This window comes from Equus quagga, chromosome 11 (genome assembly GCF_021613505.1).
Source record: "Equus quagga isolate Etosha38 chromosome 11, UCLA_HA_Equagga_1.0, whole genome shotgun sequence".
Taxonomy (NCBI): Eukaryota; Metazoa; Chordata; class Mammalia; order Perissodactyla; family Equidae; genus Equus; species Equus quagga.
In genome coordinates this window covers 69,144,830-69,163,446 of record NC_060277.1, presented here as the reverse complement: position 1 = coordinate 69,163,446, position 18,617 = coordinate 69,144,830, and the positions used below count along the sequence as shown (strand labels likewise).

General features: G+C 38.6%; 1 protein-coding gene across 1 annotated transcript in view; it reads right to left on the bottom strand.

Annotated features, from left to right (window-relative positions):
• The window catches only part of UBE2G1 (ubiquitin conjugating enzyme E2 G1), a 106,109-nt gene that overhangs the window by 26,248 nt on the left and 61,244 nt on the right, over positions 1-18,617 (bottom strand). The window contains exons 2-3 of the mRNA XM_046675838.1: positions 11,514-11,616; positions 1,388-1,485 (exon numbers count right to left, since the gene is read on the bottom strand). Of these exons, the coding sequence (XP_046531794.1) occupies positions 1,388-1,485; positions 11,514-11,616 (201 nt within the window). The remainder of the gene's footprint in view (positions 1-1,387; positions 1,486-11,513; positions 11,617-18,617) is intronic.

Sequence of the window (18,617 nt, the reverse complement as noted above, 5' to 3'; positions counted from 1 at the left end):
GTAGCCTTCCTCTTAACAGGAGAGAAGTCCCATAAATTGCTTACATATATACTCTCATTTAATTGTCACAGAAAGAGATAACCAAGGCCCAAAGAGTCTTTGCCTAGAGTTACACAGCTAATTTGTGGTGGAGCCAACATTCCAAAGCTTTGTTACATCTTCTTTAGAAACAGGTGCAAAAAGATTGCCTATTACACATCAAGTAATTCAAGTGAAGGCAGGAGAAACTGCTAAAAGCCAAGGAAGAGACGGAAAAAAATGTCAAACCAACAAAAGGCAGATATCAATTCATGCATCCATACATCATATAGGACTATTGTTAATGCACTCGACCACAAATAAATTGTTAGAGATATTTTTCTTCCCTCCTACTGGTACAAAAAATAACTGTGTCTTTTGTGATCAATGCTATCTTAGATGCAATGAAATATGGTGGCTCCCTTGGTTCCCAATAGTTCCCCATTCACCAATTCAAGTCTCTCATAAGACCCATGTGTTTTTCAAGCCATTGAAATCCTTGTAATAAACCCTTAATTTATTCATTCATCCATTACTCACTCTCTGATTTTTGCTTAAACTAATATATAAAGGTTTCTCCTCCTTGCAACCAAAAGAGTTCTGACTATGAGAAGCAGATTCTTGTAGTAATCTAAAAACACAACTCTGATTACAAAATACTTAGAAAAGAAATCCTTGTGCGCTCTATCACACAAAGCAAGGCCAAAAGTTCAGGGAGACTGAGTACAAACATAGCTTATCTAGCCTAACCTTTGGCTCACAAAATGGATTTTAAATGGTAGCACATCTTTGGGTAAAAAAGTCAGTGTCGCCATTTCATGCACAGCTGTATTGGATGCTTTCCAAAGGTTAAAACACACAGTATTTTCTCTCATTTGACCCTATCAGTCAACTTATGACGTAGGTAGGAGGACATTCTTTTTTTAAAGCTAAGAATATAGATAAAAAAGTTAAAGAGTTGCCCATGGTCTAAGAGCTAAGATGAGAAAATATAAATACAAAATCCAAGTTTAATTACTTCTATGCTCTCTGTAATAGCCAACAAGTCACTGAATACTTTGGAAATTATCTCCTCCATTATAAGAGTTCTCTTACCACTGAATATCACCCACCAAACTTGCCTCTAATTTGGAACATCAAGGGTCTCAAAAAGAGCTGGAAACTAATAAAAATTATTTTTTCATATGATCTCTGTTACTCCCTCTCTTCTAAAGAATCTAATACAAGGCCATGTGCATAATGAACACAATAAATTTGGTACAAAAATTCCAAAGCAATTTCATTGAGAACTACATCTTTGTTAACCTTGAAAACTTCAGTGACAGGCTATCATATTTGTAAATGCAAAAGTAGAGCTAGATACACTTACCATTTGGGTGCCAGATTTCTGTAATGAATTTCATTTTAGGAGGCCGGAGGGGATAATCTTTTGGGAAAGTGAGATGAGCCTTAAAAACACCACCTTCACTGGAAAAAAAACAAAAACAAGTTCTTGCCTATAAGTTCCTGCTTATAAGTAAGGAATCAAAAACAACAAAAAACAAGGGTGCCAGTGCTACCACTATAAATGAAGTAAATGAATAACCTGGATTTCAAACAGTTTACTTACTCAAATGCCCAGTTTAATAAACTGTCATACCTACCATCTTATTAAACTCTCAAAACACTAGTAAAACAAAAGAAATCACTTAAAAAAGGCATCCAGAGTAGATCACACTATTGCTGTGTTACAAACCTTTCTATCACTTCTCAATGCACTTCAAACAAAATTCAGAAGGTTTAACATTGCCTATAGGGGTCAAGTTACCAATTTCTCTATGTTGATCTCAAACTATCACTCTTCTCTCTGGTCCAGCCAGTCTTCTTTCCCTTCTTCAAACACATCAAGCTCTTTCTCATTTGTCGTTCCCTGTCTGGGAACAGATATGCTGACCTTCCATTCATGTATCCATTTATTCACCTCATTATTTAACAAATATTGATTCAGCCTTTACATGTCAGATGCTAGGTGTACAGCAGTGAACAAAGTATAAAGCCTCTTACTGAATTTATATTCTAGTGACTTTCCAAAGTAGCTCTGTGCAACAAAACCTTCTGCACATTGGAGATGTTCCATATTCATGCTGTCCAATATGGTAGCCACTAGTCACTTGAAACACAGCTAGAGTAACTGAGGAGCTGCATTTTTTATCTAATTTTAATTTTAATAGCCACAGGTAGCTACTGACTGCCTTATTAGTACAGTTCCAGAGCAATGCCATTTACTTAGGAACTGCTCTTCAAGAATTATCACAACAATAGAATGAGTTGTATATGCTAACAACAAAAAACAATGAGATCAAGTCAGTTTCATGGGGCAAAAATGACTAAGTTCCTGCCTTGTGTTCTTTTCCTCTGTTTGAAATACCTTTCTCCCCTTGTCACCATTCAGAATTCAAGCTTATATGTTACCTCTTGAGAAAGATTTTACTTGACTACCCAATCTTAACTAGCCACTGTGTCCCTCTATCATATCGACTCTTTTCACTTATTTACTGCAAAAGCAATTTGCACATATGATTCTTCTAATGTTCTATGGACACTCCATCAGAGCAGGGTCACATGATTGTGCTTAAGATCAGTGACAAATGGAATTCTCAGTTCATTAAATGGTTTTCATTCATTGAACAAATATACATTGATTATCTACTTATGTGAGGCACTGTTCTTTGTACAAGGATACAACAGAGAACAAGACATTAGAGATCATTGCTTTCATTTATGGCACTTACCATTCTAGTGGCAGAGGAAAATATCAAGAACAGTATCAGCAATAAATAGTGGAATGATATGAGCAATCTATTGTTAAATTTGAAAAGAGAGGTATCTATAGAATAAGCTCATTTGTCTTTTGATTTTTTTTAAGTATGCTTTTTTTGGTGAGGAAGATTGGCACTGGGCTAACATCTGTTGCTAATCTTCCTCTTTTTGTTTTTTTCCTTCCCAAAGCCTCAGTACATAATTGTATATCCTAGTTGTAAGTCATTCTAGTTCTTCTCTGTGGGATGCCACCACAGCATGGCTCGATGAGCGGTGTGTAGGCCTGTACCCAGGTTCTGAACCAGCAAACCCCAGGCCACCGAAGTGGAGCATGTGCAATTACCACTCTGCCACCGGGCTGGCCCCGTCCATTTGTCTTTAAGAAGAAAAAGTAGGGGTTTGTTTGTATACAAATACAAAAATGTCTGGAAACATGACACCAATACATAACAATGGTTAACTCTGGAGTACAGGATTATGGGATCTTTTACTTCCTGCTTTGTATGTTTTGATATAGCTTGAATTCTTAACCACAAGCAAGCATTAATTTTTATTGCCTTTTTCTGAAAATAAAAGGAAAATGGGGTGGGGGGATTAAAAAAAGAGAGGTAGGTCATTAATACCAAATACCTTCGCATACTTAAGAAAGGCCACTGGACTCCAAGTATAAAAAGTAACTTCGATAATACAATTTTGGTAAAACCAAGAGGAAAAAGACTGCAAAGGATTAAAGAAAGAATGGGGAGGTAAAGTAGAAGCATAATGAATAGGACAATTTAAGAAGTTTAGGAATTAAAGAAGATGGTAACTAGATGGGGAAATAGTACAAATGAAAGGCTTTAAAAGAGTAGGAAAAAAACCTAATTTGTTTGCAAGGAGATGGGAAGGTGCTGGCAGAAAGTCTAGAACAGCTGAGAAATTGGAAGAAAAAATAAAATAAGGGTAGTAACAGGGCTAACCAAGAAAAAGAAGGAATATCTTTCCCTTTTGCACAGGAAGAAAAATGATTTGAATGTAGTGCAGGTATCCAGGAAGTAGAAAGGAAGAAAAATGACAAATTTTATGCTCGCCTTATGGCTTTAATTTTCATAATTTATAAGATTATCTGTTGAAGGGAAAAAAAACATGAAGACAAGAGAAATGGAGACTAGAATAGCTGTTGAGGAGAGTGCATTACACTAAGAGATAAGTCTACCTTCTTAGCCTATGTTACCCCAACTGTTTAAGTTAGTGCCAAAACTGGCCTTAGGACACATTAATTATGTGGACTGGTTTTTCAAACTGGGGCTGCACAACCAATTAAGTGAGTCACTAACCAGTCTTCTTTTTAAACAAATAAAAATAGAAAACATAGGGGCCGGCCCGGTGGTGCAGCGGTTAAGTGTGCACATTCTGCTTCAGCGGCCCGGGATTTGCTGGTTCAGATCCTGGGTGCGGACATGGCATCGCCTGGCAACCCATGCTGTGGTAGGCATCCCACATATAAAAAAGTAGAGGAAAATGGACATGGATGTTAACTCAGGGCCAGTCTTCCTCAGCAAAAAGAGGAGGATTGGCAGCAGATGTTAGCTCAGGGCTAATCTTCCTCAAAAACAAAAAAAGAAAAGAAAACATAGGCACTTATCACAAGTAGTTTGTTTCAATTACATAAATCTACATATATGTTTCTATTCACTAAAATGTATACAGATAAGTACACACTGGGTCATGATGTAAAATATTTCTGATAATGAGTAGTGGAAAAAAAAAAAGTTTGAAAGCCACAAATACAGAAAACAACCAAGAATCTACATAAAAAGACATCAGAACAGCTGCCACAAAGCCCATACACTTTATCTGGTAAGGCTAATATACGTTATTATATTACTCCTTGATATTAAGTTAGCTTTCCTAGGTCCTTTAATTTTGATTGATTAGATCCACTTAAAATTTTATATTAGCTGATTGGAATCTCTATCATAAAAATTTGCCTTAGTCTCTTAAATTATTTTCAATCTTTAAAATATCAATCAAATTTAATTAATAGGACTACCCTAAAAAGTTTAAAGCACACAATTTTCACTCTGTCTGCAATGCCCTCACCCAATCTGAACCAATTATACTAGTCCTTACAGTTTTTCTCCTATAGCTGGACTCCTCAACATCTCTTTTACCTGTGGAAATCCTATCTAGGTTTTTTCATGGGTGTTTTTTTTCTTTTCTTTTTTTTGTGAGGAAGACTGGCTCTGAGCTAACATCTGTGGCAATCTTCCTCTATTTTGTATGTGGGATGCTGCCACAGCATGGCTTGATGAGCAGTGTGTAGATCCACACCTGGGCCTCCGAAGCAGAGTGTGCAAACTGAACCACTATACCACCAGGCCAGCCCCTCCTATCTGTTTTTTAAAAAGGCTAGATCAGTAGTTCCAATTTGTGGGTGCAAACGTCTAGTGAACAGCCAAGTTAGCAAAGAGGAACTCAAAAATCCACAGGGTACAAAACATTGTAGACTAAACATTAACATGTCACTTATTCACTACTTTTCAAATATACTAAGATGCTACTGTGATAAGCAAAATGAAAGTTTATTAAAAAACATCAGTGAATTAAAAATATCTTCCCTTCCATTGTATATTCTCTTCACCACAGATACTAATAGTACAATCAACAGCATGATGTTAAAAAGAGGACCCAGGGCCCGGCCCCGTGGCTGAGTGGTTAGGTTCACGTGCTCTGCTTCAGCAGCCCAGGGTTTCACGGGTTCAGATCCTGGGCACCTACATGGCACCGCTCATCAGGCCATGCTGAGGCAGCATCCCACATAGCACAACCAGAAGGACCTACAACTGGCATATACAACTATGTACTGGGGGGGCTTTGGGGAGAAGAAAGAAAATGAAGATGTGTAACAGATGTTAGCTCAGGTGCCAATCTTTAAAAAAAAAGAATAATAATAAGAGAAAATTTTAAAAAAGAGGACCAAGAGTTTCACGTACGAAAAGGTTGAGAAACCTAGGCCTAGTTCAAGTGTCTCCCACAAGGCCTACCTTACTGTTTTTGTATTAAATTACAAAAATCTTACAAGGATCAGATCCTATCATTTACCAGATTTACTTTACTTAAATGATATCCTGTATGCTGTCGTCTGATATTTTGTTCAACACAGTTCTTTTATATATATTCCTTTCAATACCTGTCTCTTGTTCATTCATTTTATCTGCCACATTACACTCATATTTGATTGCTTCCAATTTTTTTTTGCTATTACAAGCAATAAAACATTGAACATTCTGAACACTTCCTAGACATATGGTTTTTACCCTAGAAATGAAACTACTAAGACAAACTTTAACTAATTGTTCAAAGACATATAGCTAAGAAAAGTGGTAGAGTCAGGGAGCTAAACAAGGATAGTAAAGCCCATGTTCTTGAGCACTAAATGATAACTGACACGGCACTGCCACTGGCCAATCAATTTCTAAGCAATGCAGGCACTAGGCTTATTCCCTCCAAAATTTCATTACACTTGTACCTCTTAAACAGAACTGTAAAAGAATTTTGTTACTATAAAAGAATATTAATCAGAGTTTGGTTAGCCAACTCCTCATTTTCTATATCCACTCAAGGTAAGGTAAGACTACAAAACACATATATAGTCAACGCATTGCTTAACAACAGGTATACATTCTAAGAAATGCCTCGTTAGGCGATTTCATCTTTGTGCGAAACATCACAGAGTGTGCTTACACAAACCTGGATGGTCTAGCCCACCACACACCTAGGCTACATGGTCCTAATCTCATGGGATCACTACCATATATATAGTCCACCGTTACCTAAATGTCATTATGCAGTGCATGACTGTAATCTAAGATTCTCCGAATTTTTCACACCATTACCAGTGGTAAAAACGAAGCATTCTTCTTGAACAGACTAACCACTAGTGATGAAAGAAAAAAAGAGATATCCACATTACTTGATAACCAGTAGTCTGAAAACAGCAGGTATATCATACCAGTTTCAGAATGTCTTTCAGAGAAAGACAGCTTCAAGAATCTATTCTTACCAGCACTAGAAAGAATAATTAATGGACAAAGCAGTAACAAAAACTTAATACTGTGTGAAGATAAATATAACGGCAAATTAATACTCATGGCAACTATCAGTCTCAAATAAACTAATGCTTGAATACACCATTATTGATTACATAGATTTTTGTAAAGAGTGTGGAGCGCCCTCTAGTGACTAAATGAAGGCTAACGATGCCACCATGAGATATCACACCAGCTTTTAAAGAATTTTAGTACAGTATTAATTCTTTCTATTGTTACATAAATGATCTAATTACATAAACCTAAATGAATGAATCACTTAGGTCTGGGTACCATCTAAGCTCACATTAACTTATGTTCAAACACTCCCCTTCCCCCCATTACGAGCCTCTCTGTTTCTCGTCACAGGTAGTTATTTAGACTTAAGGTCTATATAGTCACTCCCATAATACTCTTCAAATAACTCTAAGATGGCTTCTACCCTCTTCACTCCACTAAAATAACCACAAGAACAGCAGTAATTTCCTTAGCGTTAAATCCACAAACACCATTAAATACTTGATTCTTGGTAGCATTTTAGAAAATTTACTTCTATAAAATCTCTTCTCTCCTACCTTCCTGACTGATTGCCTCTCCCTTTCTCAGAGCCCTGCCCTGGCACATGTGCTCTCTCCATCCCCTGAGCAAAGGCTGTTGAGCTCCCTACTGCAGGAGGCCAAGGTCAGCCCCCAACTTCCAGTCCACTTTTTGCACTACAAACAAAAAATTTTTAATAATATTGTTAAAAACATATTTTTGTTGTACCAATAAACTAGAAGTAAGCTGAAGGGAAATAAAATCCATAATCCCAAAGTTATGGTACTTATTTGATGCACATTCTAAAATATAAACCTAACTGGTAACTCCTGATATAAAATTCCTCAATGGCTGTGCTTTGTCCTCAGAACAAAAGAGAAATCTCAACTCTTTAACAGCGTTTATAAACTTCAACTAGCGCTCAACCCCCATCCAACTCCATTTCTTGAAATTCTTTATACTCACTTTACTCAGTTGTCCTACCCTTGTTCAATCCCTATTCCAGGCCCTATGTATACAGAGTCTTCCCTATGAAATGCTTACTCCCTAGCTTTCCTTCCACTTACCCCCACATCTCACCACCACTGCCAGAATATCTGTCTAGTTAATTCTTACCATACCTGTTGAAAGCCAAAATCTCTTCCATTCCAGAATAATTAATCTAATCCAACTGTGGCAATATCATTCATCTTGCCAGTTACTGGGTAACAAGTGAGCAAATCACTCAATTCTGACAAATGAGACAAGAGGCAGTCTGCTGGAGAGCTTCCAGGAAAGAAAGGTTTCCACATTGCATAGGAAATACATAGAACACGGGAAGAAACTACCTTCTCTTTGTCCTTTGGGTGATATTCTGAAATGCTCAAAACTGCTGTACCCATTTTGCTACCACTGTTAGGACAACAAATTTCCTTATTTTCTAAGCCATTTAAAATCAGCTTTCTGTTGCTTGTAGCCAAAAGCCTACTAACCAATACAGCTACTAACTCTTCAGTTCCCACTTCAGACATCTCTCCCCATGGGAAGAATTCTCTGACACATTCAAAACCTGCCACACTCCCAATAAATTCTCATAATACCACACGCCTACCTCCTTCATGGCTGTCATCAAAGTGAATTAAATGACTACGCAATGATCTGTTTTGCCAACTAAAGTGTAAACTTTTTGGAAGCAGTGACTGTTAGCTAATTCAAGGTCATGTTTGCAGCATCTGGCTTAAGAACGTTCAAAAAACAGTTGAGATCTAAATGAATGAGTAGCATAAATGCCAGTGTAACGCTTTATTTTTGCAACCATCCTAAGTAGGTAGCTGCCAAAAGGGATGGCCTACGCTCAATAAATCTTAAACCTTTTTTCGAGGGCTTTAAAAACAATTTTATAACTTCCAGCACATGAATTTTAGAAAAGATCGTTAATAAAAAGGAATTGTATCCAGATAATTTTAGATGATTATTATAATGTCTGTCAACTGCATTAAGGCTCCATTACTCACAGGATGTTCAAAGTATGTGTGGCAGTCAGGTTAAACTATAGACCAGGTGCCAGTGGTGCTCTCATCAGGAAGGGACAATGCGGAAGTGGCTGCCAGTTATCTCATCAGCAAGTCCACACTCCAGAGGAGTTGCCACAAATGCTTCTGCTATCCACATCTCAGACCAACAGCCAGCATTTTTTAAATGTATACTGAAGGCTAGAAGTAGGTTTTCATTGGTGAAAAGAATGGCTTGTTAATTAGTACAACGAGTATTAAAAAGTTTTTCTCTTTAGTGAAGCTGAAGGTATACACATGGACCAGTTAATAATATTTAGAGATACCTGCCACCAGTGCATGGAAAACATGTAAGAATTCTGTGAGGTCCTTAGAGATGGAGCTGATGCCTGGATGCCTAACCAATCCTCTATACAGATATCAATTTAGAAGAATTTCTCTCATTATCTCTATCAACTGTAAGAGTAACAAGATTCTGTCACTGGAATGTCACCGTGTCTCCCGAGTAAACCTTCATGCCATGTGTTTTAATTGAAAAACCTAGAAGAATAAACCTGAACTTCATCAGATTCATAAAGCAGGTTGTATATATGGTTTTGTGTGTGCAAAATCTGATAATAAATTTGCTTTCAAATAATATTAAGGTTGTGGGGGAATACCTCTAGGATGGTTTTCAATGGCTACCGTTATCTACCAAACTAAAATTGTGGAATGACCAAACTGAGTTATTTTAGTTTGCAACAATTACCAATGCAAACATACCATTGGGAAACATAACAGCAAAAATTTCGATTGGCAATAGTTACAACAAAACATAAATCACCTTTTCAGACTACAGAAAAGCCAAAGTCCACACTACAGCTCAACTCTATATGCCATATACCAGTGTGCTCTGGTATACAAGTAGCTCTGAATTTTCTCTTCCATCAGGTGTTTTATGGGAGGAAAAGGAGTTACCATCTTAGAACACCTAAAACAAAACTACTTGACCCTCACAAAAAACACATTTGGGGGCTGGTCTAGTGGTGCAGAGGTTAAGTGCACAAGTTCCACTTCAGTGGCCTAGAGCTCATCGGTTTGGATCCTGGGTGCAGACATGGCACCGCTTGGCAAGCCATGCTGTGAAGGCGTCCCACATACAAAGTAGAGGAAGATGGGTATAGATGTTAGTTCAGGGCCAGTCTTCCTCAGCAAAAAGAGGAGGAGTGGCAGCAGATGTTAGCTCAGGGCTAATCTTCCTCAAAAAAAAAAAGTTTGATGTAAAAAAAGGTAAACAAACTCTTGCCTGTTTAGTACCATCAAGGACCACAGCTAAGTGAGGAAGTATAGTCCCCAGGAAACTCAGATCCAGATCTGTCCCTGCTGTCCCTCAGTTGTATGGCTTTGAGAAAATCGCTGCATTTCTCCAATACCTTGACTTCTATGAAAAGTATGGAACTTGAACCAGTCGTTAACATCAGGCAGTCATGATCCACCTTATAGAATATTAAATATTCCTAAGTTTAAGTTAGTCTGCAAACACTCAGAGCACAAAATAAGACTGTGCTCTTTGAATCTAGAAACGTATTACATAAAACATTTAAGAAATTCCATCTCTCTTTTCCTATTGCTTTTTTTTTTTTTTTAAGATTTTATTTTTCCTTTTTCTCCCCAAAGCCCCCCAGTACACAGTTGTATATTTTTAGTTGTGGGTCCTTCTAGTTGTGGCATGTGGGATACCGCCTCAGCATGGCCCAATGAGCAGTACCATGCCCCCGCCCAGGATCCGAACTGGTGAAACCCTGGGCCGCCACAGCAGAACGCACAAACTTTAACCATTCAGCTATGGGGCCGGCCTCCTATTGCTTTTTGATACCACTACATTCTGCTGTCTATCTTTACATCAGTTCATATTGATTAATTTAAAGTGATTAACTGTAACAATCACTTTTATAAACTGGGAAAGCATGACCATTAGTTCATTTTAGGATGAGAACACCTTGATTCTGACCAGTATTCTCTGGGGACCCAATTAGAGAATCACTAAAATTAATGATCTTGAAAGTTCTTTCTAGCCTGCTTAAGATACTGATACGTACCTTATGCTCTGTATAAAAAACTCCCAGATATAATACTATGCTTTAACTAAACTGATAAAGTGTTAAGAATGGTAAAGTCTTGTCTTTAAAATTATAATGTCCCCTTTGGGGGTCAAGCACAGCAAGCACAAGGGAATGGAGGAGGGAGAGACATTTCAATAACGAATTTCCTTCTTCCTCCTATTATGCCAAAACCAATCCAATTTCTGGGAGACAAGTAAAACATATATTCTTTATATATAACCTCATGTAAAAGACAGCTTTTCTGTAACAAATTTATTGCAGGTATCAAGAATATCTGAATTTCTGAAACTATTATATATTTAAGAAAGCAACACATTTTAGACATTAGAGTATGAAGCAGAATGCAAAAACTCTAGACACGATCATTCAATAAAAATGATCCTAACCACAGCCATTTCACCTGCTCTTTAAAAAATAATTTCACTTCAGTTTGCCGATAGTTTACATTTCAATTAATTAAAAGACCTCCCCTTTGATGTCAGTTCCATTATACTTACTAAAGTGTATCTGGAGGACCAATAATAAGGACTTCCCATCGGTAGAGATCATTATCATCTATTAGACCTGCCGAAAAGCCTTCCACTGGATTTTTGTTGAGTTCTGTGGAAAAAGGAAAATTTAATCAAAACTTTTAAGCACATAATTTTCACCCAACAGATAAGTTACAAAACTTGAATATACATGTCATAAATTCTAAACTACTAAATGGATATACCTGAATCCATTAGCAAAATACTACCTGACGGCCAAAATATTTCCATTTCTGTAACACAAGGAAGCAAAAGCAAACTATCCAGAAGGCTCAACTGCTACTGCCCTCTTACCTCCACCCTGGTTTCCAGCTCCGTTCTTACCATTCTAGGTTGCCCTGTAGTGGTATAGGGAACTTGTTAAAATGGAGATATTCAGGCGAATTCCCCCTCCTCTGCCTACCCCCAAGATTCTGGTTCAGAGGAAAACCAAACTAGTACTTCTGGTCATTCTTATGGTCTTTAGGATGCACTTTCAGAAACAGCAAAAGAGTACCTAATACCTTTTCAGTGGAATTTGCTGAGCTTAACCAACCTTCATTTATACTAATATCCATATATCTATTTGACAAGTCCTCTGTAATCTTGGGGATACACATCTACAGCTGGTGTTCATGTATAGCCCATCAGATTCTGAGCACAGAAAGAGGAGAGGCTCCATCTGTCCTGCCCGTGTGTGTTGATCTCTCTGCTGGCCACAGCTTCCAGCACACAGGAGAGGCTTAAGAATAATAGCTGGAATCTACAGGAATGACAGTGGCATCATGAGATTTTTCTCTTCCAGAGAGAGTGCTCTGGTATGGACGATGGAGGGTGGGGACAAGAACAAAGGCAAAGGGCTAGTGAGGTCAGGGGACAGAGGCCAAGAGGGGACCTCAGAGGAGCAGGTGAGGAGGAATACAAAGTCTGAGTGGTTCTGGAAACACAGGGCTTAATAAAGTAATGACCTATTGATGGTGGGTATCATGTAAGGACTTTTTTTTTTTTTTTTAAGGAAGATTAGGCCTGAGCTAACATCTGCTGCCAATCCTCCTCTTTTTGCTGAGGAAGACTGGCCTTGAGCTAACATCTGTGCCCATCTTCTTCTATTTTATATGTGGGACACCTGCCACAGCATGGCTTGCCAAGCAGTGCTATGTCAATACCTGGGATCCGAACCAGCAAACCCTGGGCCGAAGCAGAACATGCGCACTCAACCGCTGCGCCACCAGGCTGGCCCCATGTAAAGGCTTTTTAAAATAGCTTTAATGATGTATAACTGACATTCAGTGAGCTGAACATATTTAAATTACATAATTAGATATGTACTGATATATGTGTATACCTGAGAAGCCAATACCACAATCATGATAGTAAAAAACACACACACACACATATATATAAATCACCAACAGGGAGCTCAAATGGGGAGCACCAATTGGCTCAAACTGAGAAGTGGAGACAAAGCACACGCAAGAGGAGAGCAGTCAGAAAGGACTTGCTGGGAGTTTGAACAGGTTTGTAATTCTCATATAATTCCTGCCATCATTCTCAAAGAGTTCAGTCTAATGATAAAAGTAAGTGTAATACAACTCAGAGTGTTATAAAACACTGAACAAACTGTGTTAGTACTTGAGAAGAAAACATTAGTTTTTTGAGAAATCAAAGGTGGTATCATTTCAACAACTAGGATTTAACACCCTAAAATGCCAGTGAAATACAGAGCGCCAAAAGTGAAAGTTTATTTATATTTAAAGATGAATGGCTTCTTTTCTCAAAATTTGAGGGGAGATTTTTTTATAAGTCTAATATTTTTGCCTACTAGGCAGACTTTTATAAATACTTTTAAATCAGCACTATATTTCAAAACACAGAAAATACATTTTTACTTTTAAATAGCTATTCTAAGATATAAAAATACTGAAAATGCAAAGACATTAAGATAGTAATTGCATTTTAATCTTGTTACTTTGTTTATGTATGCAAATATTTACTGAGTGCCAACTATGTTGCAGACATACTAGGAAAGAGCTGAAACTTCCACTTTTACTGTCAATTGAGGGATGGAGTAGAGCACAGACAACTGCAATATGGGCAGTTATTTTCTACACTGAGTTATCTCATTTCCAACCTTTTCCTAGATGAACACTATAATATCACTCAGACCATGTTCTCCAACACTGTATACAACAGTCTTGTGGAAGATTCTACAATTTATCCAGAAATCACCTAGCTGTTGCATTTTCCATCAGAAGTCCAGTGGAGTTTTACACATGTAGGTAGCTAAGCTCTGAAATTAGCATATATGGCCAAAATCACCCTTGAAAATTTCCTTACACTTCCCATAAAGTACAACCTCGCTTCTCACTTTTGTCAATATCCGATAAGTTTTTCAAATCTTTTGCACATTCTTTCCATGCTTTCCTTCTATAGGAGTGATTGTGTCTGCTGTTTGTTTCATGTAACACAAAAGCAATGCTGAGGGAATGTCCAACATCTCACTATTGTCATGGCTTTTGCCCCTGGCATGGATCCTCATAGGTCTAGATCCATGGGTATTTAACAGGTTTTGTTTTGTTTTTTTTTTAAAGATTTTACTTTTCCTTTTTCTCCCCAAAGCCCCCCAGTACACAGTTGTATATTTTAGTTGTGGGTCCTTCTAGTTATGGCATGTGGGATGCCGCCTTAGCGTGGCCTGATGAGCGGTGCCACGTCCACGCTCAGGATCCGAACCAATGAAACCCTGGGCAGCCACAGCAGAGTGCGCGAACTTAACCACTCGGCCACGGGGCTATGGTGGCAGATCATTCCCATACCTTCCTGAATGCTTCCCTCAAGGTCCAGTTCAAGTACCACCTTCCTCCATGAGACCTTCCCTAAATAATTTACCCAATAATCATCTTTTGACTTCTGCTAAATTCCTATTAATTATACTTTCAGTCTGCACTGTATCACCTGACACTTGACTATCAGGTCCTGATTCCCACAGAAGTAAACAGTCAATTACAATGTGTAGCAACTTCTCCAACATTAGTACAACAATTTGGAGGGGCATAAAAGAAGGGTACATTATAATCACGAAGAGACAGAACAGGTTTCTAAAAACAAAGGCGACATCTGAAATGAGACAAAGGATTTGGATGGGGGAGGTGCAAGGTTTAGACGGAGCAGAATACACAAAAACTTGAAATACGGAGATCACTATAAGCTAGAACAAAACGGTGGGGGAGGGTACAGCTGAAACGAGACAGAACGTCAGAAGCTGGGCAGCAAAGGGCCTTTGTAAGCCACGTAAGTTTGGATTCTATCCAGAGGGCAATGATGAGCCTTTGAAAGGTTTACATTTCGTTGTTTTAAAACAATGAGGTGACCTCATGAGATTTACATTTTCAAAAACTAATCTTGCAGTGTGTAAGAGATGACACAGAATAAGGCCATGGTGATGACAAAGAAACCAAAAAGGAAGCTATTAAAGTAATCCTGGAAAGTGTACCTTTAGTATATGGTAGTGAGAATAATGATGGAAAACAGGAATATTTAGAAGATAGAATCAATCAACCAAGCTTGGTGATGTGACGGTTAAAATAATAAATAAAAACTGACACACAATTCCTCAAAAAGCTAAATATCGAGTTACCACATAACTCAGCAATTCCACTCCTACGTATATACCCAAGAGAAATGAAAACATCTGTTTACATAGGAAGTCATACACAAATGTTTATATGGCAACATTAGTCATAATAGTCCAAAGGTGGAAACAATCCAATGTCCATCAATGAATAAATGGATAAACAAATGATGGTATATATATTCAATGGAATATTATTCAGCCATAAAAAGGAATGAAGCACTGATGCATGCTACAACTTAGATGTATCTCAAAAACATCAAGCTAAACGAAAGAAACCAGACACACAAGGTCATATATTCTGTGACTCCTTTTATATGATATATCTAGAAAAGGCAAATCGAGAGACAGAAAGTAGAATAAAGATTACCAATGGACTGGGGAAGGAGAAATGGGTGTGATTACTTAATGGGTATGGGAGTTTCTATGGGGTGATGACAAAGTTTTGAAACTAAAGAGTGATGGTGGTTGCACAACATTGTGAATACACTCACTAAATACCACTTAACCGTACACTTTAAAAAGGCTTGTTGGCAGCCCCGTGGCCAAGAGGTTCAAGTTCCACGTGCTCAGGTTCACAGGTTTGCATCCCAGGTGTGGATGTGCTCCACTCATCAGCCATGCTGTACAGGCATCCCACGTACAAAGTAGAGGAAGACTGGCACAGATGTTAGCTCAGGGCTAATCTTCCTCAAGCAAAAAAAGAGGACTGGCAAAGGATGTTAGCTCAGGGCGAGTCTTCCTCACAAAAAAAAAAAAGAGAAAGGCTTGTTGGGGGCTAGCCCTGTGGCCCAGCAGTTAAGTTTGGCACACTCCACTTTGGCAGCCTGGGTTTGGTTCCCAGGCAGAGACCTAGACCACTCATAAGTGGCCATACTGAAGCAGCAACTCACATACAAAATAGGGGAAGACTGGCACAGATGTCAGGTCAGGGTGAATCTTCCTCAGCAGAAAAAAAAAAGGAGAGGGGGGGCTTGTTCTGTGCACTCAAGTCAACTCTGAGTGACCCTATGAATGAGTGACGGCCACAATGTCTGTCCTCACCCTACTCAGCTTGTGTAGACTCACGCCTATGACTGTCCTTATGGAGTCAGTCCATCTCATATTTGGTCTTCCTCTTTTCTTGCTGCCTTCTACTTTTCCCAGCATTATTGTCTTTTCCAAGGAATCCTGCCTTCTCATGAAGTGCCCAAAGTTGGACAGCCTCAGTTTTATCATTTTTCCTCCAGCGATAGTTCAGGCTTAATCTGCTCCAGAACCCACTCGTTCATCTTTCTGGCAGTCCCAGGTATCCGCAGAGCTCTCCTCCAACACCATATTTCAAATGAATCCATTTTTTCCCCATCAGCCTTCTTCACTGTCCAGCTTTTTCTCACCCGTACATGGTAATTGGGAATACAAGGGTGTGGATAATCTTGGCCTTAGTCTACAGTGACACTTCCTTACACTTGATGCTCTTTCCTCATTCTTTCATTGTATGTTATTTTAAGTTTACCTCAATTTTTAAAAATGACAAACAGATTCTGTGCAGCGCAACTGGGTAAGAGTCTGTTCATTCTCCAAAATGGGAAATACAGGAAGATGTGCTGACTTGAGGGATGAGGGGAAGAAATGATGATAGGTTTAGTTTTAAATGCCTAACAGGCATAAATTCATTGTTTTAAAAAGAAATCTGAGCTAACGATAGAGACTTGAGGGTTATCAGAATACTGCTGATAACTGAAGTCCTAAGGCTGACAGCATCATCCAAGGATGAGCATAAGTGTAAACCGTAGAGGAACTAACTGAATTAATTCTAGAGAATACCAATATTTGGGGGATAAAAAAGAAGAGGCTACAAAAGTGACTGAGAAGGGTAAGAACAAAGAAGTAAGAAGAAAACCAGGAAAAAGCTTTATCAAAGAAGCCATAGGATACACATTTCAAGGAGAAAGGTGCCAACAATGATCAATACACTCTGCTCAGGAATGAGGGGGGTCAAAGCTTCAGTATACTGGGTTCAGTAAAAAGAAAGCCAAGGGTGCCCTAGGAACAAGTAACTTCAGTGGAAAGTTAGGCAGAGGCCATGCAGGCAACACTGAGTTGAGAAAGAAGGTGAGGCAGAAAAATACAAGTGGGAAACTTTTTCTAGAAGTTTGTGGATGGACAAGTGTAGTAGCCATAGGTATATAAAATTCAAGCAGGTTTTTTCATGGCAAAGGCCAAAGAAAGATGTTTAAACATTCCATCTGCATTTAAACGTTGATGGCGGCCAGCTCAGTGGCGTAGTGATTAAGTTCAGTGGTAGAGTGGTTAAGTTTGTGCGCTCTGTTTTGGTGGCCTGGAGTTCACAGGTTCGGATCACAGGCATAGACATAGTACTGCTCATCAGTGGCCATGCTGTGGCAGCGTCCCATGTAAAATAGAGGAAAACTGGCACAGATGTTAGCTCAGCAACAATCTTCCTCAAGCAAAAAGAGAAGGATTGGCAACAGATATTAGTTCAAGGCTAGTCCTCCTCACACACACACACACACACACACACACACACACACACACACGACAGAAAGAAAGAAAGAAAATGTTGATAGGGATACCTCACACTACATTCAGATCCAGATGGATTACAGATATAAACAAACAAGAAAATTTAACTAAAAGAAAATAATTTTTTTAACATAATCTTGGGTGGAGGTGACCTTACTAAAGCAGGACACAAAATTCAATACTCAGATGACACTACACAAAATATTTTAAATCTAGTAGAGCAACAAAATTTAAATACAAATGAGAGACTAGGAGAGACTATTTTAACATAATAATCAAAGTCTAACATCCCTAAGACAAACAGAGTTCCTGTAAATCAAAAGAAAGGGGAAACATGCAAAGGGTACAAACACAATGAGGGGGTTGGGGGGTGGAAATAGCCACCAAACACAAAAATCTAGCCTGCTTAAGACAAATATTGAAACCAAGAAGTGTCCATGTTTGGGTCTCTACTTACATTCCTAAAGTACTACAGAGAACTTTTGAATGTGACAAAGATGAAGAATGAACTTTTCTGAATGCTACCTAGACATAATTAGAGCTGGAAAGAGCTAGAAAGAGCTCTCTTCCCCACAAATCATGAATGCTAAAACAAAATTTTAAAGTTCTAGAGCCAGCCCTGACGGCTTAGGGGTTAAAGTTTAGCACACTCAGCTTCAGAGGCCCAGGTTTTGTTCCCACGTGTGGAACCACACCACTTGTCTGTCAGTAGCCATGCTGTGGTGGTGGCTCACAAAGAAGAACCAGAAGAACTTACAACTATACACAACTATGTGCTGGGGCTTTGTCAGGGGAGGGGGAAAGGAAGAAGAAGGGAGGAAGACTGGCAACAGATGTTAGCTTAGGGCAAATCTTTCCCTGCAAAAAAAAAAGAAAAGAAATTTTCGTAAACTTCTGAAGCAGGCAAAACTAATCAATACTATTTGAAATCAGGA